Source organism: Miscanthus floridulus, chromosome 7, assembly GCF_019320115.1.
Source record: "Miscanthus floridulus cultivar M001 chromosome 7, ASM1932011v1, whole genome shotgun sequence".
NCBI classification, from domain to species: Eukaryota; Viridiplantae; Streptophyta; class Magnoliopsida; order Poales; family Poaceae; genus Miscanthus; species Miscanthus floridulus.
The window spans coordinates 86,670,675-86,691,491 of NC_089586.1; the positions used below are offsets into that span (position 1 = coordinate 86,670,675).

The following is a 20,817-nucleotide window of genomic DNA, read 5'->3' on the forward strand; positions in this document are numbered from 1 at the left end:
TGCCGAAGTTGAAGCCACGCCTCAAACAGTGGATATACGCGAGGAGTGTGGATTCATCCAGTAGTAGCCTCAAGTTTGCTAAGCCGGAGACCAGAGAGGTAGTATCAAAGATACTGAAACTTGCTGAAGACAAGGAGAAGGGCGTATTCAACCCTTCTAGAGAGAGGGACGAGCTTACCGTTGCCTTGGGAAACCCCAAGCACACAGGACGCACTAGGAGGCTAGGGAAGAGGATGTCCTGGAAGCATGGATTCGTAGAGGAGAGGCACATGTACAAGAAACATGGCAGAGACCGAGAGTCTAATCTTGAGCGCCAAGTGAAGGCTCTAGTTGAAAAGATGTTGGTGGAGAAAGGACTGTCTACGATGGAGCCACAGACACCAATGAGGCCGCCCGGAGAACTGGCGGTTGTTGGCAGCCCTCCGGATGTTCCCAGCAGTCAAGGTTCCAATGCAACTGGAACCCCCGTCGATCGCATACGGGCGCCAACCAGTTGCAAATTGGTGGTTCCGATGGGCAGGCAAAACGTGATCATTGAGGTGGCAACGGGCGTGGCACATCCTCCAGGCGGCACGTGGCACAATAGGGACATCCCGTAGGACTACACTCGGGTCGAGGTGCATACCGTGAAGCCCGAGTTCATGACTTGGAAGATAGAACACCCTACTCCCGAGGGGCTCGTGTTACTCGGAGACGTCATGAACCAGTTCATCCTCTGGCATAGACGGGACATTGTATTGACCGAGTCTTCGCCAACTCCGACTGAAGTTCATCCTCTGGAGCGACCCGTCGAGGACGTGGAGGTATACTCACTAGCCCATGACCATGACCACCACATGCTAGAGACTTCTCCACCTCGTACCGAGCAAGGGCATGATGACATGCCACATCCTTCTCCACCTCGTATCGAGCATGGGCATGATGACATGCCATGTCCTTCTCCAGCTCATATCGAGCATGGGCATGATGACATGCAACGTCCTTCTCAAGCTCGTACCGAGCAAAGGCATGATGAGATGCAACATCCTTCTCAACAAGCGCAGCCGATACATGAACAACAAGTGTCTCATGAACAGCAATTGCCTCGTGAACAGCCGATACGTGAAGAACAAGTGGCCCCTAGAGCAGGTGATGCACAAGTTGACAAGGACGTGCCCGAATGGGAATCTCGAAACAAAATCCCAATCAAGATAAGGCCATCGTATGTGGGCATTAATGACGTCTCGTTGGTGCACAAGTGGATGGCCCATGACCAGTTCAAACCTAAGAACCAAGTAAAAGAATTTAGAGCACTAGCTTCTGAGGAGGGCACCACTAGCAAACTGCACAAAGGGTTTAAAAAGTATCCAGCTGTTGATAACCTCAAATGGTCAAATGATTGCCCAAATAAATATAAAAAAGGCAAGAACTTCCTACCAAACCGAGTCATACAATGCTTGCCACGTGGAATGAGAAAGTTCCACGATTGGTACTTGCGTGCTCAAATAACAGAACTAGAAATCTTAGAAGCATGGATCCCTGCCGGCACATTTGGAGCCCTAGGTGGGCAAATTGTCGTTGAGTTTAAGGATATCCAGGAATGCTTCCACCTCGGACGAATGGAAATGAATCTAATTCGCATGTGGTGCCTGTAAGTCCTTGCCCTCTTAATATGATATGAATGTAATCTTTTAATTTTGTTGTAACTAACCCGCACCGTGATTTGTAGAATGCAAGCGGACTTTGTGAAAAAGAGGTCAGCTCTGAAACACGGGTATATAGACCCTTCACCTATAGCATCAATAAATTTTAATTACCCTAAAGAGTGGAAACTAGATAGCAAAGAACTAGGAGCTGGAAAGACACTTAAGGAGAAAGAGAACATCAGGAACAAGAAAATATTGGAAGAGTCCCTCAAGGTTGCGGCATACATTGCCCTATGTTTTAAAAATCTCCAACAACACGATAATATATGGATACCATACCACTTCAAGTAAGTTCGACTGTATACTTAGCTTTGTTTAATATACTTTGTTCGATGCAAAAGAGCTTATGTGTTTCTTCTATGACTAAATTCATGCAGCGATCACTGGATTTGCATAGGCGTCTGGCTCTCACATAGCATGGCATGGATCTTTGATTCAGCGGATTTCCCAGTCGAGACATACAAAGACTTCATAGCGATTGTCAAGACGTATACATATTGATAATCCTCATTTTAGCTACTATGTTTCTATACATACTTGTAAGGTTCAATGTGAGATACTAACAAGTTGCATTTACTAAAACCATTGGAACAGGACATTCAGGCACTATGTCCAGGAACATAAGGGGAGGCATCATCCAAATAGGAAGGAAAAGTTGTATGTCAAAACTCTATGTACGGTAAGTGTCATTTACTTTGGTACTCTATATATTACGTGTCTGTCAATAGCATTACTTAACATCTCCATATGCAAAACACACAGTGCCCCAAGCAGAAGCCTGGGAGTCTACATTGTGGATACTACACATGTATTATGATGAGTACCATCGGTGGCTACCACAGAAACCCCAATCTGGTAAGTTTGAACCTATTCGCTCGTAGTATGAAAAGTTCGCATATGTTGTGATATAGTAAACCTAAACTTGTTCTTTTGTAGTTGGAGAAAGATAAAGACACGAGAAGGAACCCATACAAGGATGACGAGCTCTTAGAGATGATCGGCGACCTTTGCAACTTCATAATGGACCAGATTGTGTACCATAAAGGCACTTACCATCATCTTCTTTCTGACTTAGGTAGTAATCCTCTGTACCAACACCTTCGGGAGACTGATAGGCTAGCCCAAGACCGTTGATGACAATGTGGACTTGTGGTATGCTTTGGATCAGACTTTGGAACGGTTTGGACTTTGTTTTGCATGTGGACTTGTGGATTTCTTAATGGAATATGTTATAATGATGGACTTCATAATGGACTATGTTGTAATGATGGATTTTTGTGAATTATGACTTACGATGATGTTCTAAATAATGGTCTTGTGTTTGTGGATATATATATGTATATTTGTGGTGGTCGGATTCGAATTTGAATTTTATATATATATATATATATATATATATATATGTGGGGGGGTCAGATTTGAATTTGAATTTGAATTATTTATTTTTTTGCTGAAAAATCCACTGTAGGAGCGGTTCTTGATTGAACCGCCCTTACAAATACACACAGCAGGGGCGGCTGGTGATACAGCCGCCCTTATAGAAGTCCACTACAGGGGCGGCTGATATTACCCGCCGCCCTTACAGAGGTCACTGTAGGGGCTGCTGAAAACACCAGCCGTCCTTACAGAGATCACTGTAGGGGCTGCTGAAAACACCAGCCACCCTTATAGAGTGCACTGTAGGGGCGGTCAGAAAACCGCCCCTACAGAGACATTCTCTGTAGGAACACCCTGAGAAGGATGGCTGACGCAGCCGCTCCTACAGAGGCTCTAGAGTCGTCCCTACACTTAACTTCTGTGGTAGTGCTGGCTACACCGCGACGGACAGGGTGACCTGTGTCCGGTTGTTCACCGCCGTGTGGGAACAAAATAAAGAGAGCGCACGCATATCAACCTCTCCGTCCTCACTACAGTCTCTTCTCTTCCCGTCTCACGTGTAGTACGCCCTTATCTGCGCCGTGCTCGATCCGCGGCTGCCGGCCGGTATAAATAGCACCTCATCACCACCGGCGGCTGCGACGTCCGATCGATACATCAATGGCGTCCAAGGCTCTCTTCCTGCTGCTCGCCCTCCTAGCGTCGGCCGCCGTGCTCGCCATCGCGGCGGAGCAAACTTGTGCGTCGTCGGATTCCTGTTTTTTCTCTTCTCTTCCTTCTCATTACACACGAGATACGATGACGCTGAATCATATACCTATGCTAGCTAATCGGTAGTACAGACGGTAATCACGTTCATGAAGGGGGCTCTGATCAATATACTTCGTTTGTTCATCCACAACGCAGATGAAAACAACGAGAAGATGGCAAACAACGACGCCGGCGTGAAGGACAGGCGCGGCGGCGGCGGCGGATCAGCTGGTGGGTACAACCACGCCTGCGAGTACGGCTGCTGCCACCACGTATTCCATGGAGGCTGCCAGAAGTGCTGCCCGCCGCCGCCCGGCGCTGGCCGACCGGAGGAGGTGAAGAACTAGACCCGGCCCGGCCGCTGCCAAGCCACTCTCGGAGCTACCACGGCGCTGCGCGCGCTAGCTAGCTGCGTAGTGAGGCTCTCCTTATGGTTATGGAACTTGTGTTAAATAACACGGCTGGAGCTAGGTAACAGCATCCTTAATAACGTGCGACGACGTCGAGTTGTTTTTGTACGGATATAAAGGCGCGTATTATAGACGTACATGCGTACGTCTTTCGCGCTGCTGGTTAGCAGGAGTATACAACATGATCCATGCCGTAGCACCCTTATCCCAAATATCTATATCTACACTTCTATCCTTTCGTTTCGTATAAAAGAATTAATCTGAAAGTGTTATGTTTGGAATAACAATGATTATAAGCTTGTTCAAACTCTCCAAGAATGCATCTAATAATAAGATGGATATAGGCATGCCGCAAGTGACCAAGCGCTCGATCTAAGATCATGAGCAACTCATCGGACAAATGAACGTGCGACTGTGACCCGGTTATGTACATATACAGACACAACTGGGTGAGTTTGATAGAAGAAACATTTCAGTTTCTGATGAGAATCACCCGAGTCACTTCCAAACGGTCATTCCAGCAGCAAGTGATTCGGAACCGAATGTTTCACACGTGAAATGCCAGGAGGCTGGTTTCGCACAGATTTTCGTCTCATTGCTTCTTACTTTTTTGTTATTTTTTAGTTTATTCTTTTGTAGAGCAACAAGTTAAAATGATATGCGCTGGAACTCCATTAACTTGTGAGGATGTTTCAGTTCAGTTCATTAATTTTTAAAATGATTTTTTTTCCATAAAAATTATATATCATTTAGGCCCATATCCCTCCATGTGGGCTTCTCATGTTGATGTGGTCTGCTGACTTATCCACCTAAACTAATTATTGACCCTTCATTTCCTCAAATATGTTGTGGGCACGCGAGTAGTAGACGCCGCCGCCACCGCTGCGGGCGCGCAAGCAGGCCCGCCACGAACACGCGGGCGCACGAGCAGGCACCGTCGCCACCGCAGGTGCGCTCCGTGTCCCTGGTGACCCAGTGCGTGACGTCGCAGATGTTGATGAGAGCAGGTATGCGTTGAGGCAGGGCGACCCGCTCTAGCCTGAGCACGGCGCAGGCCGCCTCCTTGACGACGGCGGCGTAGTCCGCCTGCAGCACGCAGCATACCTTCCCCATGGCGCTGACGCGTGCCATCTCACGCAACACCTTGGGGAACACGGCCCAGCTGCCAGCACGCGCACAGCTCCGCCAGTAGCGCCATGGCCAGCTCCAGGTGCCCTCCTGCCGCCGCCAGCAGGCGCGGGCGAGGACGAGGATGGTGGCGGCGGCGCGTCCTCGAGCTCTAGCTCGATGGCCTCGTGCGCGGCGCCGGCTTCCACGACTAGCACGCTGTTCTAGCCCAGTGGGCCCCCGTCGCACTGCGCTATATAAAGAGGTGGGGGCCGGTGGCTCAAAGCACGAGGTTCGCCGTGAGCCGCAAACCCCACCGACAAACCCTAGACCGATCTAAGAGGGCGCGCAGCCAGCGACGGGAAGCTCCGCTGACTTCGCCGTCGTCACTGCTACGCCATCCGTCTGCACTGCATCGACGCCCGTGCAACCTCTACTCCACCCGTCGCTGCCCGTGTGCTGCCTCCATCAACGAACCAGCGATGGCCAGCTCAACTGCGACTTCATCCGAAGGCTCAGGTTCAACACCAGCACCTCTACCCTATCTCCCACTCTCTGCTTGTTCTAGTTCATCATGTTCAACAGCAAACGCCCTAGATCTACCCTAGTCGATCCACAGAATACAACAATGGTACCAGAGCCACGGTTTAGGTATAGATCTTGGATTCTAGGGTTTGATCTAGAACGGGTACCGATTAGAAAGGAAAAGATGAAGAGATCCAGTGCGGATCTAGAAAGTAGAAAGGGCTTCGGCCAACAAAAGATTCGATTGAACCCTAAACTCGATCCTTTCGGATCTGAGAAAAGATGATGATTCGGGAAAAGTGAAGAACCGAACATCCAAACCCTAGATCGGGTTTTGGGATAGAGATGAAAACTTGAAACCGAATTAAACCCGAAGGCGATTCGGGGAAAAAAGAGAAACAGTGCCGTCCCTAACCCTAACCCTAACCCTAATCGGGAAATAGTGCAAAATCCGAATCAAAGAAACCAAAAGGGGAAGAGGGGAAGGGAGTGGCTTACCTCGCCGTCGTGCACGCCGCCGTGCGGGGAAAAGAAAGGGCCGGCCGGGGGGTGATCTGCTCGCCGGAACGGCCACTAGGGCGCCGCGGCCAGGCCGCTCGACGGTGGCGTGCTCACCCGCTGGGGAGCGCGCACGCCGGCGAGGGGGCCGGAGACGGCGCCGGGGCTCGCTGATCTCTCTCGCCGTCGAAGCTCCTCGCTCGGTGTCTGCTGCGGCGGGACTGAGTGGAGAGGAGAGAGCAGTGAGGGGCGAAGAGAGAGAGAGCGAAGGCCGAATGGCGCTAGGTCAAGGGCGCCGCGGCAGTCACCGGGGTTTTGATCCTGCGATGCGCGCGGGCAGCCGTCGGATGGAGATGGACGGCCACGAGCGAATGGGCCAGCGCCGCAGCCCAGGCGGGAAAGGGCGCGAGGCCGAATTCCCGGCCCAGGCCCAGGTTGCGGCCTGGGCGCGGGGGAGCGCTGGCGCGCGTGGCTGGGCCGCGGGCAGCTGGGCCGGGAGCGCTGGCGCGCGCGGCTGGGCCGCGGGTAGCTGGGCCGGGTGCGCTGGCGCGCGCGCGTGAACAGGCCATGGGCTGTTGCTGGATCGGGCCGAAATGGCCAAATAAAATAGTCCAGTCACAGTTTTTGATTTTCTTATTTTCCAGAAAACAATTTGATCAATTTGAATTGAATTTTTATGATAATTTTCTGTACAAAATTTATCCAACGATATTTTTGTTCAGTAAATAGTAAAGTTGCTTCTGGAAAATAGGAAAATGATTATTGAATGTTAATGTTTCCACTGCGTATTTAAAGTAATTATGGACTTTTAATTAAATTCGAACCAACGGGAGAATTTGATTTTAAGAGCCAAGAGATAAATATGAGTTGATTTTATTATGATATTGTTATTTTCTGACCAACGTTGTTAATAGCAATATTATAATTTTAATGATTATGCATTATTTCTATTTCTGCCCAACGGTGATGTAGATTTAATGTATAAAATAATTGTATGTTTTAATTTTGACCAACGTTAAACTAAGGCATGCAATTATTGTTGTTATTATTTGTGTTCTCACACTATTTGAATTGTGTTTTCAGGAGGATACAACTTAATGAGTTATATCAAAGAGATCCCCACTCTAAAAGGTGATAACTATATTGAGTGGAAGAAAAAGATAGACCTGGCTTTTATCCTCGCTGAGGTGGACTGGGTTGTCACCACACCGTGCCCTAGAGAACCTGTGGCACCGGTGAGGGAGACAGATGAGACTGATGCTGCATGGCAGAACAGAGAGCGGGATTTTGCTCCCATAAAGATGTCCTATGACCTTGAGCATAGGAAATGGGTCACTGCCAACAAGAAGTGTTTGGCAGTGATAAAGAACATGATTAAGCCTGCTATTGTGGGCTCAATTCCAGATTGTGACATGGTCACAGAGTACCTAGAAAGAATAAAGAGTTAGTTCACTGGCTCTTCAAAGACATATGCAACCCAGCTGATCAAGCAGCTGGTTACAGAAAGGTACTCTGGTGGCGGCAGTGGCATTAGAGAGCACATACTGAGAATGAGCAATCTGGCATCTAAGCTCAAACCAATGGATTTGGCACTCAAGGATGGGTTTCTTATTCATTTGATTTTTGCTTCCTTGCCCAAAGAATTTAACACATTTGTTGTTAATTACAACATACAGCCTAAAAAATGGGATTTAGAAAAGCTCATAGCCATGTGTGTGCAGGAGGAGGAAAGAATAAAAGTTTCACAGGGTGGTACTGTCAACTACCTAAAAGATAAGAAAAAGAACTATAATAACAGCTCTTCCTTTAAGTCATCTGGAAAGGGTCCCATGCAACAGTCTCAGAACAAGCAGTTCCCAATGGAAAAAGACCAGTGTCTCCATTGTAGAAAGACGGGACATTATAAGAAGAATTGTCCCGATTTCCTAAAGATGATAATGAAGAATAAATGTGAGAACATTATTACGTTCGTAAATGAATCCTTGTATGTAAAGTTTTCAAAATCTACTTGGTGGATTGATTCAGGTGCAACTATTCATGTTGCTAATTCATTATAGGGATTCCGTTCGATGAGAACTTTGCAAAGAAGCGAAAGTTTCATTAAAGTCGCAAATGGAGTACAAGCAGATGTTGAGGCCATTGGAGATCTTCCTCTAGAGCTTCCAGATGGCTTCATACTTTTTCTTAGAGATGTTCTTTATGTACCTTCTTTGCAAAGAAACCTGATTAGTGTATCAAAGTTGGACCATGATGGTTATGATTGCTATTTTGGAAATGGCAAATGTCAGATATTGTTTAATAATAAATGTGTTGGTCTTGCCTTCCGACAAGATGAGCTTTATTTGTTATCACTTCATGAAAATGTGAATTCCGTATGTGATGTGAAAGAAAATGTATCCTCATCGAACAATGGAAACAGAAAACGAAAGAGAGCTCACGATGCATTGTCGAAATTATGGCACTGTCGTTTAGGTCATATTTCGAGGGAGAGAATAGAAAGACTAGTTAAGAATAATATTCTTCCTCCATTAGAGCTCTCAGATTTAGAACAATGTAGAGATTGCATAAAAGGAAAGTATGTAAAAAAATTAAGAAAGATGCCAAACGAAGCGCAGGAATTCTACAGATTATTCACACAGACATATGTGGTCCTTTTCCTGTGAAAAGTGTGGATGGTTATGATTCATTCATAACATTCACAGACGATTACTCTCGGTTTGGCTACATTTATCTAATTAAATAAAGAACAGAAGCGTTGGATAAATTCAAAATATTTAAAGCAGAAGTTGAAAATCAGCATGATTTAAAGATTAAGATAGTCAGGTCTGACCGTGGGGGAGAGTACTACGGTTGGCATATCCCATATGGACAAGTTCCTGGACCTTTTGCAAGGTTCTTATAGGAGAATGGTATAGTCGCCCAGTATTCAACATCGGGCGAACCTCAGCAGAATGGAGTAGCTGAAAGGCGTAACCGTACCCTGATGGATATGGTGCGTAGTATGATAAGTTACTCCACTTTACCGATGAGTCTATGGATGGAGGCGTTAAAAACCGCCATTCATATTCTCAATAGAGTACCAAGTAAGTCGGTGCCCAAAACACCGTATGAGTTGTGGACAGGAAGAGTACCATCACTTAACCATTTGCGTGTGTGGGGGAGCCCTGCTGAGGCTAAAGTTTTTAACCCAAATATTACGAAGCTAGATCCCAAAACAGTGAGTTGCCATTTCATTGGCTACCCAGAAAAGTCAAAAGGTTTTCGTTTCTACTGTCCTGACAGACATACAAAGTTTATGGAAACGAGACACGCTGTCTTCCTAGAAGATGAAATGATTAGGGGGAGCATGGTAGCTCGAGAAATTGACCTTGAAGAGAAGCGGGTGTATGCACCCACTCCGATCATTCATGAGCCATTTTTCTCACTACCTGCTGTTGCTACACCGACAGTACAAGACACTGTGGTGCCAGCACCTATTGTTATCCCGCCTGTGGCAACAATGAATGATGATGAGGACACTGTGCCTCAGGATCCTATAGAACCTATTGCCACACATGAGGGGGAGAAACAATAGCCTCAAACAGAAAATGTGCCAATTGAGGAGGCCCCTAGAAGGTCTCAAAGAGTTAAAAAATCAGCTATTCCTGCTGATTATGAGGTGTACAACACTGAAGAATTTCAAATGGAGGATGATCCCACCTCATTTGAAGAAGCCATGAAAAGTGATCATTCATCAAAGTGGCTTGAGGCCATGGAAGATGAGATGAGATCAATGAATGCAAATAAAGTTTGGGATTTGGAGATAATTCCTAAAGGAGCCAAAACAGTAGGCTGTAAATGGGTCTACAAAACAAAACTTGACTCTCAAGGGAATATAGAAAGATATAAAGCCCGACTTGTGGCAAAAGGCTTTACACAAAGAGAAGGGATTGATTACAATGAGACTTTTTCTCCAGTCTCGTGTAAGGATTCCTTCAGAATCATAATGGTATTAGTAGCACATTATGATTTGGAATTACATCAGATGGATGTAAAGACGGCATTTCTCAACGGAGACTTAGAGGAAAATGTTTACATGGCACAACCGAAAGGTTTTGTCATGGAAGGAAAAGAACGTTTGGGATGCCGCCTAAAGAAATCTATTTATGGATTAAAACAAGCTTCAAGACAGTGGTACTTGAAGTTTGATCAGACAATAAAGAATTTTGGGTTTAAAGATAATGTTGAGGACAATTGTGTCTACGCAAAGTTTAAGAATGGGAAGTTTATCTTCCTTGTCCTATATGTGGATGATATCTTACTTGCTAGTAGTGATGTCAGTCTACTACTGGAGACAAAGAAGTTTTTTTCCTCAAAATTTGATATGAAAGATCTTGGTGAAGCTTCGTTCGTTCTAGGGATCGAGATTCATCGAGATAGAAGTAAAGGGGTATTAGGACTGTCACAAAAGGCATACATAGAAAAAGTCTTAAAGAAATTCAGTATGCACAAATGTAGTCCCTCACCTGCTCCTATAGTCAAGGGCGACAGATATGGGGATTTTCAATGCCCCAGGAACCAATATGAGATCGATCAAATAAAAGTGGTTCCATATGCTTCAGCTGTCGGAAGCTTGCAATATGCTCAAGTGTGTACGCGCCCTGACTTGGCATTTGTTACCGGGTTACTTGGCAGATTCCAGAGCAATCCTGGAATAGAACACTGGAAATTGGTAAAGAAAGTCTTGCGTTATTTGCAAGGAACGAAAAGCCTCATGATGACGTATAGAAGATCTGATTCACTCCATATAGTGGGATATTCAGATTCTGATTATGCGGGAGATAATAGAAAATCCACGTCTGGATATGTGTTCACTCTCGCAGGGGGAGCTATTTCATGGAAAAGCTCAAAGCAAACCGTCACTACATCATCCACAATGTATGCTGAGTTTGTAGCGTATTATGAGGCAACGGGGCAGGTGAACTGGCTAAAGAAGTTCATACCTGGTTTAAAGGTGGTTGACGACATCAATAGACCACTGAAGTTATACTGCGATAATAATCCAGCAGTACAGTATGCTCACAACAATAGGTCAAGTGGTGCTACCAAACACATTGACATAAAGTATTATGTTGTGAAGGATAAAGTCCGGGATCAAATGATAAGTATTGAGCATATAAGTACCGAAAAGATGCTCGCGGATCCGCTTACAAAAGGCTTACCACCCAACGTGTTCATAGAACATGTAGCCGGCATGGGTTTAAGAGAAAGCCTATGATTCCTGGACTATAAAGGGCCCAAAAGTTAAAGTAACTATTTCAGATCAGAGACGTGCATTGTAGCTGTTAAATCTATCGGCGATTGACCGTGACGATGAGACATGCTCTATGCATCATCTGTGAAGAAATGAGTAAGGATAAAAGGATTGAAGTTTAAAGTTTAAAGATAAAAGTAATAGTGAGATCAAGGGGGAGAATGTTAGATTGATCTCCTAACCAATAAGCCCAACGGCCTATTGGGCCTTGGTGAAAGGTCCTTGTTTGGTTTTGGTAATTGAGTGACAACTTAGGTGGACTAATTGTGTTTATATGAGATACACAGGTGATTAGTCCACAGGTATATGTGTGTGAGCAACATATGCCATGGAGGTGAAAATAGCTTGGAGATGTTGCAAAGCTCACACATGTGATGATGAAGGAGCTTATTGCACATGAGACATGACATTGAGTCATGTGATCAAGGTGGAGAAGATCAAGACAAGACTTGGCTTGATGGACCGGTTGCAAGCGTGAAGGGCAAGTCGAAGGCTTTGGAGTGATGGACCGCGTGGCGGTGAAGCTTGAGCAAGACTTGGCGCCGATGGACAATGGCAACGATGAAGAGCAAGTAAAGTCAAGATCGATGAACCAATATGATCACATGATGATATGAAGTGGATCATATCATTGTTGATCATGTTGGTGCATGTGTTGCATCAACATTGAAGGAGATGGAATGGAATGCGCAAGGCAAAGGTATAACCTAGGGCATTTCATTTCACCGGTCATAGGTGTGTAGAGAAGTTTATGACCGGGTTTAGGATAGATGGCCGTACTATCAAGAGGGGCAAACTTGTTTGCATATCGGTCATCTAGTGCCACTCGAGTGACCTAACTTTGCATTGTCGCTAGGTTCGAGTGGCGTGGCAAGTTGAGTGGCTAACATCCTTTGGGAAATGATTGTGAAAAGCTAACACACATACACATGGTGGTGTACACTTGGTGGTGTTGGCACATTTACAAAGGAGGTGGTGTTTGTAGGGTTGAGATGGGTTTGGTGGTTCGGCGCATTCAGGAAAATGGAATGCCTACTTTCTATTGCGCCAGATGCAAACTCTTGGTGGTTGGCACATTGGTGCAAGGGTGAAGAAGTTAGAAGTGAAAACGAGTTGGTCACGAAGACGCTGGCGTCGGTCAACTAACCGGACACTGGGTCTGAATGCACCGGACGCTGGCTAGCTGCGTCCGGTCAGGCTGACGTTCGGTGACGCAGAAGCTAGAGTGTGACCGGACGCTGACTGTGTCCGATCAAATGTGACCGGACGCGTCCGGTCGAGGTCGGTACCTTACTGGAAACGACCGGACGCTGAGGATTCAGCGTCCGGTCAGTTGAAGCTGCTGCGTCCGGTCAGGTCAAGTGACCGTTGGAATCAGGACACGTGGCCGTCTACAGACGACCAGACGCTGAGGTCCAGCGTCCGGTCAACACGACCGGAGCGTCCGGTCGGCCCGACCATTGCCCGGTGAAGGGGTAACGGCTAGTTTAGCCCTTGGGACTATAAATAGAAGTGGCCTTCGGCCATGGCTAGAGCTGAGCACCTTGGGGGACTTTGTGTCCATGCTTGAGAGTGCTTAGGAGCCCTCCATCTCACACATACTTGATAGTGATCATCCGATTGTGTGAGTGAGTGATTCTAGTGCGATTGCATCGTGAGGTTGCATCGAGTGGCACTAGGTGATCGAGTTGCAAGACGGTGGTGCTTGTTACTCTTGGAGGTTGCCACCTCCTAGACGGCTTGGTGGTGGTCTCCGTCGAAGCCTGCAAGAAGCTTGTGCGACGCTCCGGAGAAGTGCTTGTGAGGGGCATTGTGCTCGCCCCACGGGAGCCGCGAAGAGCAACTCTAGTAAAACGTGTCATTGAGCTACCCTCACTCAAGGGGTAGGTTCTTGCAGCGCCCGACGTGCGGGCTTAGCGGGTGATGCTAATTAGCCGCCGAACCACTAAGTGAGCGGTCGACACAACGGGGACTAGCGTGTTGGCAAACACGTGAACCTCAGGAGAAAAATCATCGTGTCAACCTTGTTCTTCCCGTTGGTTTGCATCCCCATTACACAAGCTTGCAATTACTTTTATAAATATTAAGCTTGTGTAGTTGCTCTTGTAATTAGATAGCTTGTGTAGCTTGCTAATTACCTTCTTGCTTGTGTAGCATAGAAGTAGCTCCCTTGCGTGGCTAATTTGGTTTTAGTAACCTTGTTAGTCACATTGCTTAGTTTGTGTAGCTAAGTATTTGCGCTCTCTAATTAGACATTGGTTGCCTTGTTATTGAGCATTGCTAGTGAGCTTTGTTAGCTTTGTGCTTTTGCTTACTAGCATGTGTAGGAGCTCTCTTGTTGCTTAAAATACTAGTGGCATAGGTTTGTGTAACCGTGCTCCTAGAATTGTTTAGGAGAGGTCTAACTAGCCCGGCACCTTTGTTGCATAATTGTTATCTTTGCAAGGTGCTAGTGAACATATATAGTGGGGTATAATCTTGGCTAGACCGATAGTTTTAATTCCGCATTTGTATCGGTTAGCCGACGCGATTAAATTTTAGAAAAGACTATTCACCCCCCCTCTAGTCCGCCATCTCGACCCTTCACTTGGTCACGCGCCCTGATCGGGGGCGCCCAACCCTACATGGTTGGTGGGCCCCCGTCGCACTGCGCTATATAAAGAGGTGGGGGGCCGGCGGCTCAAAGCACGAGGTTCGCCGTGAGCCGCAAACCCCACCGACAAACCCAAGACCGATCTAAGAGGGCGCGCAGCCAGCGAGGGGAAGCTCCGCTGACTTCACCGTCGTCACTGCTACGCCATCCGTCTGCACTGCATTGACGTCCGTGCAACCTCTACTCCACCCGTCGCTGCCCGTGTGCTGCCTCCATCAACGAACCAGCGATGGCCAGCTCAACTGCGACTTCATCCGAAGGCTCAGGTTCAACACCAGCACCTCTACCCTATCTCCCACTCTCTGCTTGTTCTAGTTCATCATGTTCAATAGCAAACGCCCTAGATCTACCCTAGTCGATCCACAGAATACAACAGTCGCCGCCTGCTAGCACGTCCATCACCGCGTCGAAGAGGTCGTGCACGTGGCTATCAGCGACGGCCAGCGGCCTGAGCTCATCGCCAGAGATGGCGAGCACACGGACGAGATCAAGTCCGGCCTCGATGGCGCGCGTTATCTCTAAGCTGCTGCTCCCCTGGTGTCCGGGATAGGCACCCTTGACCTCGCTGGCATTCGACACGATGATGCGAAGCACGCGCTGTAGCACACCGGTGTCCATCACCATGTGCCGCCACGCTGCATCGCTCTCGAATGCAACCTCTGCGGCGTCACGGAGCACGTCAACGGGCCACGGCGAGCGCCTGCTCGTGCGCCCACAACGTGTTTGTCAAAATGAAGAGTTAATAGTTGCTTCAGATCGACAAGCTAAAAGGCCCCATCAACATGAGAAGCTCACGTGGAGGGATATGGACCTAAGTGATATAGTTATATCCAAAAAAACCACTTTGAAAGTTGATGGACCTCTGGTGCATTTGATTAAATTTATTAAGTTATTCCCCATCAACAAAAAGTTTAGAGTTTTTTTGAACATATTTTTATTTACATGATTTTTTAAATTGAAATCCGGTTTACCAGTCAAACGGTTTCATAAAGTGATTTCAATTCATCGTCAGAAATGTTTCAAGAGAGAATCTATATTCCAAACGTCGTCTGGAGCTCTGCCAAACGCACTAGCATGTGAACCGTTTCTGATTCTTACGAGAATGGCTAGAATCAGAGCTAAACAGTACACAGCCGAAACGTTTCTACTTGGACCACTTTGGATCAGTGATGTTCCGCTTGTGAACTGAAACAGTGAAAACATGGTTTCGTAATGATTCCGATTCTTCCTTCTCATGTCATATTTTGCAGTTAATTATTTTTAAGTGAAACAAGTTAAAATTGGTTGTATTTAAGCTATTATTTGCCCACAAAAAAGTTTGAATCTTTTTGAAGCATATTTTCATTTATATGGTTTTTGTATGAAAATATTTTTTTTGAATCAGAATTCTGCCAAGCCAAATAGCCTGAAACATTTCTTCATATAATCTAGATTTGAAATATTTCTACGAGAATTTGGATCCATACCAAACGCACCGGGGTTCATTTCTGTGGTCCTAAACCATCAATCTTATAGCAATATGAACAATTGATAATTCTGGAAGTTTGGGGATACAATCTCAAAAGAATTATATAGGGAATTTAGGCTGGAAACAACAATGAATCAGAGGTAGGAAGCAAGAACAATAGACACAAAGCTCTCGGATAGAGGAGGAAGACGGCTTATGTTCTCTTTGATGCCTTATGATGCTACCCTGATATTTTATCCACCTTGCTCCTATCCCGGCAAAGGCCTCTAAAGCAATCCCAGAAGCCCAACACTGAGACCCATGTTCATGACATTCCTCCCTCCTTGAAAATCAGCTTGACCCCAAGCCGATATCCAATACTCACTGACGAGGAAACCGGTGTCACTAGGGAGGATGCCGACGCGGATGCCATGGGGTGAATTGTGTCCTCCACAATCTGCCCACATTGGTCAAAGCAGTGGACGTCGCCAATGTTGTGCTCCTCACCACGGAGGTGGCAACCGACACCATGGGCAGGTTCTAGGATACCGATGCCAAGCTGGAGGATGAGGGCCCTGACGAAACTCCATTGAAGCAGTCTAGCCTCTCGTTCAATTGCACAATGTTGTTGCTATCCTCGTCATCTATACACAAAGATTAGCGACCTAACATGACTCAATCGATTATTTGCATTGGGAAAAAATAGGGTTGCCGAATCGAAGGCTCTAGGTACCAGTTGTTATGGTTCTAGATTGTCTATTTTAGCAATATGAACAATTGATAGTTCTTTATAGTTTAGGAGTTTAGATAGGGAATAACAAGGTATCAAACTGAGGCATCAAGAACAATGAGGTTTTTCTTGTTTCTGATTCTCACGTGAATCCCAGAAATGTTTCTATTTCTAACTCTAAATGCTAAAATCGTTTGGCATTTTACTTCTCGGAAAGCCCTGTTTTTGAAGAGAAAGGATTTGGAGAATACCTGCTAAATGTAGGACCGTAATGCCACATTGCCACTATACCATAGTGATAAAATGGTAGTATGTAGAGATATTCATTATTAATCCAATTGGAAAAAAAGTAGAAACAATTCTGGTGTACATGCATCATGCAGCGGCGGTGACCATTGTTAATGGACCGTGTTGCTAGGCCACATGAGCTATCCGAAGCCGACTGACCTTGCCACTGCAAAAAATCTAACCAAACTATGGTGAAAACTAAATATTGTACTATGTCTATATAGTTTTGTGTCACGTTCATAGAGAACCATAGATCTTGTTTGACCAATTATATATATGGCACATCACAATTCTTGCTTGAAACTTGGCTCTACAAACTATGAGGGAAACATGCATCATAGCAGCTCTCACCTAACCAGGAACGTTAGGCACATCGAGCCTTTTATTTGCCTGCACATAATCAATTTACTAAACGGCAAATACCAAAAAGAACCATTTTTACGCAAAGTAGAAAACAATTCAATTCTCATAAGCGAGCACACAGTTTGCAACACGATTTGTTACTTAATGCAGATTCATAAATTGATTTAATGAAGGATACACTGCGTGTTGCCGCAGGACTTTCTTAGAAATAAAGTTGTTGTGCATATATGAGTTAGACCAATGTGTCTGTGCATCTGTTCCTATCAAAATTGAGCATGGCATAAGTTGGCATTGGAGGTGTTGGTGATATGGACCCAGGGTACCTCATCGTCCGAAAGAGCAACACATTACAACCCGGGTGGGCTGAAGCTGGCGAAGATGAGAGGCCCAACTAAACCAGGGGCACATCAGATGTGGACCACAAGCAACCAGGCATGTGGAGCTTGGAAAACGACTAGAATAAGGAATAATTGATTCTTTTGTACCTAGATTTTCTTGTAGCAAACTAGAAAATCTCCATGTAAACCGATCGGAATCCGAATTGTAACCGTACCTCCCGAACTATATAAGGTGAAGTATGGAGCCCCAGATCGGTAGCTTGACCTATTTTAGCTACATTGCATAGAAACCCTAGGCAACTGGACATAAGCGCCCTCGTAAATACTGAGTATACGAGATAGAGAGATGAGATCTGTTCTCAACTGAATGTAGGGTGGCCCGGTACCTAAACCAGTATACATTTGTGTCCCATGTGCTACCTTTCTGATTTCCTGTGTGTGATACACTGATCTGTATTGCCAGAGCCAATACCTCTGACAGAACAATACCATGTAATTAAGGATATCATCGTGCACGTTGACACCCACATATTCCTAATGAAGTGAATTGCACTCTTTTCCGGCATGAACATATCGAAGGCAATAACAAAAGCATGCAAGAATAACATTAATAATTCCATATTATATTAATACTCCATCTGTTCCAAATTGTAAGTTATTCTGGGTTTTCTAGGTCCACCTAGATATCTATTATGTCTAGATATATAGTAAAAGCTATATATATTAGAAAAGTCAAAACAACTTACTATTAATTTAGAAGTGAGGGAGTATGTTTTATCTATCTCATGAAGAGGTTGAGGAGACGATCCCTCTTATCTCTCCTAATTTTTTAATGATGGTAACATCAACAAAAGTGGTAACATCCTAAGAGAAGGGGTCAATTAGGATGTAGTTCCAGGACTATTTGCATTTTGCTCCAATAACAATACGAAGACACTACAGTTTGCATATAATTAATAAGGAAAAAATAGACATTGTAATGAAGTTAACTACAGCCATCGTTTCAAAGGACATGGTATAGGTGCGAGGGCAAAGCTCCGAGATCTCTCTCTCTCTTGTTTGAACGCTTCCTCATCCCTCGACAGACAAATTCAGCAGACGATATCTTATCCAGATCAGGAATAATGGAGCTGACCGGCCCAATCTCTCGATCTATCCGGCGAAATATTTATACAATCCTGGCTATCCATGAAGCTGCACTGCTTGCCCGCGTGCGTGTCTATCTCTATCCAAGAAGTAACCGGAGCGTATGGTCTATTATAAACAAAGATTTTTGCAATATTAATGCACACATGCATGAGTCAAACTTGGCATGCATGCATGTCTTCCGCCGAGCAGGTTTTTAATCTCTATACGTGGACAGGCAGAGACCAATAGATCATGCAGCAGCAGCAGGCATGCATGTTGCACGATTGCACATTTGCACTAATGCACGTTAATGCAATCTACCGCCCAACTGCTAACGACGTCTCATTGATCATGTGTACCTGCACCCGCGTGCACGGCCGGGGCCCAAACCTACACGGCTGCATGCCGACGACGATCTCGTCACTGGCCGGGCCACGGGCCACGATCGGTCGGCAGCTGGACACTCCAGTCCGCCTATAAATACGCTGGGCTCGCATGCACAGCTTCGCATCACACTCGCAGCGAGCTTTCCACAGTTGTAGCTCAGAGAGAAAGAGACCGAGATCGCCGATAGCATCAATCATGGCGTCCAAGGCGCTCCTCGTGTTAGCGCTCCTGCTCGCCGCCACCCTCCTCGTCGCCTCCGCTAACGAGCAAGCCCTGTTGATCAGCACCATTCAGTAATCGTTGTTAGAGTTGTGATCAGGCATGTTCAGTTAAGTAGATGCATTAGGCGTGACATTAGTTGTTTCTTTGATGTAACAGCCATCACGTTGTGTAAGCGTAGAACTAGGACGGGTTGCAGATGTGCACGATCGCGTCCTAGCCGCAGAAGAAGGAGTCGCCCCGTCATGGCCGCGGTCTATGCATGTCGCACGGACGCCGAGAATAACGGTGAGCCGTGCAGTCGTGGAACCGTGACGGGGTGGGGGGCGAAAGCCGTGTATCCATAAGACCGATCAATGCATCCATGAGCGCTGCGCGTCGCAGTGTGAAAATCTCCTGTGTTCATCCTCTTCCTCGAGCTGTCTCTCTCTCGTGCTCTCGATAGGGTTTTAGTGTGCGCGGTCACCACCTGCGGTGTCGCGCCGTCGCCGTGCTCCTCGCCGGAGCAGCGGTTCCAACACTCTGGTATCGAAGCCGGTTCATGAACGTTGGTGGATCGATTAGTCCACCGCGTGAACGGCCGAAGAAGGTGAGAGTGACCCCGAAGAGATCGGAGGCGGAGAAGATGCGCGACGCGTCGGCAAGCTCCGGATCCGGCGTCAAGGAGAGTTCACTGGTCTGGCCTATGCTGGATCGGGCGAACTACGCCGAGTGGGTGATGATCATGCAATGCAATTTGGAGGCGTTGGAGATCTGGCATGCGATCGATCCAGGCACCAACATGAAACGTGCCCATGATCGTCAGGCCATGGCGGCGCTCCTGCGATCTGTGCCGCGCGATATGTGGCAGATGCTGGGGCGCAAGAAGACGGTGAAGGAGGCTTGGGAGGCGGTCGAGACGATGCGGCTCGGCGCTGATCAAGTGAAGGAGGTGAAAGCCCAGAGGTTGCTGCGCGAATTCGAGAACATCTCGTTCAAAGATGGCAAGACAATTGACGAATTCGGCATGCGAATCTCCAACCTCGCCGCCGAGCTCAAGACCATGGGGGAAAATGTGGAGGACTCACGCGTAATCAAGAAATTTTTGCGTGTGGTCCCTTCACGTTTCAGCCCCGTGGTCGTCTCCATCGAAATGTTCTGCGACATGAAGAAGATGACGGTCGAAGAGCTGGTGGGGCGGCTGCGCGCGGCGGAGGAGCGCCTCGACGACAAGATCGAATAGACCACGGACAAGATGGGTCGCCTCATGATGGCCGAGGAGGACTGGTTGGAGAAGCACAAACACCGCTTCCAACAAGGTCCAAAAGAAGGCGGAGGTGGATCAAGTGGCGGTCACAGTGGCCATGGCGGTCGCGGTGGTCACCACAAAGGCAAGGCCGTGGCGCGTTCTGACGGCGGGCAGGAGGGAGCCAAGTATGGGCTCACCTCTGAAGGCACTCCAAGGCGCAAAGGACGGTGCCGTAATTGCAACATCTACGGGCACTGGGAGCAGGATTGCAAACGCCCGAAGAAAGAGAAGAAGAAGGAGCAGAAGCAGCCAGAGGCCAACGTGGCCATCGGCGGCGCAGAGGTTGGCGCACTCATGCTGGCGACGTGTGACCCCGACGTCGTGCGCAGGC

General features: G+C 46.9%; 2 protein-coding genes and 1 pseudogene across 2 annotated transcripts; all 3 read left to right on the forward strand.

Annotated features, from left to right (window-relative positions):
* The first annotated feature begins 237 nt into the window (after positions 1–237).
* On the forward strand, positions 238–1,012 carry LOC136465804 (uncharacterized; annotated as a pseudogene).
* A 157-nt stretch (positions 1,013–1,169) lies between these two features.
* On the forward strand, positions 1,170–3,209 carry LOC136465805 (uncharacterized; the record flags this gene model as incomplete). The annotated part of the gene is made up of 5 exons (XM_066464398.1): positions 1,170–1,630; positions 1,709–1,972; positions 2,063–2,173; positions 2,280–2,345; positions 3,194–3,209. Coding segments are annotated over 5 exons (918 nt in total), but the record flags the coding sequence as incomplete, so codon positions are not given.
* Positions 3,210–3,688: 479 nt separating this feature from the next.
* On the forward strand, positions 3,689–4,409 carry LOC136463689 (uncharacterized). Its single transcript, XM_066462660.1, has 2 exons — positions 3,689–3,801; positions 3,969–4,409. Exons 1-2 carry the CDS (start codon positions 3,723–3,725, stop codon positions 4,157–4,159), a joined length of 270 nt encoding a protein of 89 aa, XP_066318757.1. The 5' UTR covers positions 3,689–3,722; the 3' UTR covers positions 4,160–4,409.
* The last annotated feature ends 16,408 nt before the right edge of the window (positions 4,410–20,817 follow it).

Bases quoted from the DNA above. Each gene is read 5' to 3' on its own strand.
- LOC136463689 (XM_066462660.1), top strand. From the start codon at position 3,723: ATGGCGTCCAAGGCTCTCTTCCTGCTGCTCGCCCTCCTAGCGTCGGCC. The intron at 3,802-3,968 runs GTGCGTCGTCGG...TCCACAACGCAG, and splicing joins CATCGCGGCGGAGCAAACTT to ATGAAAACAACGAGAAGATG.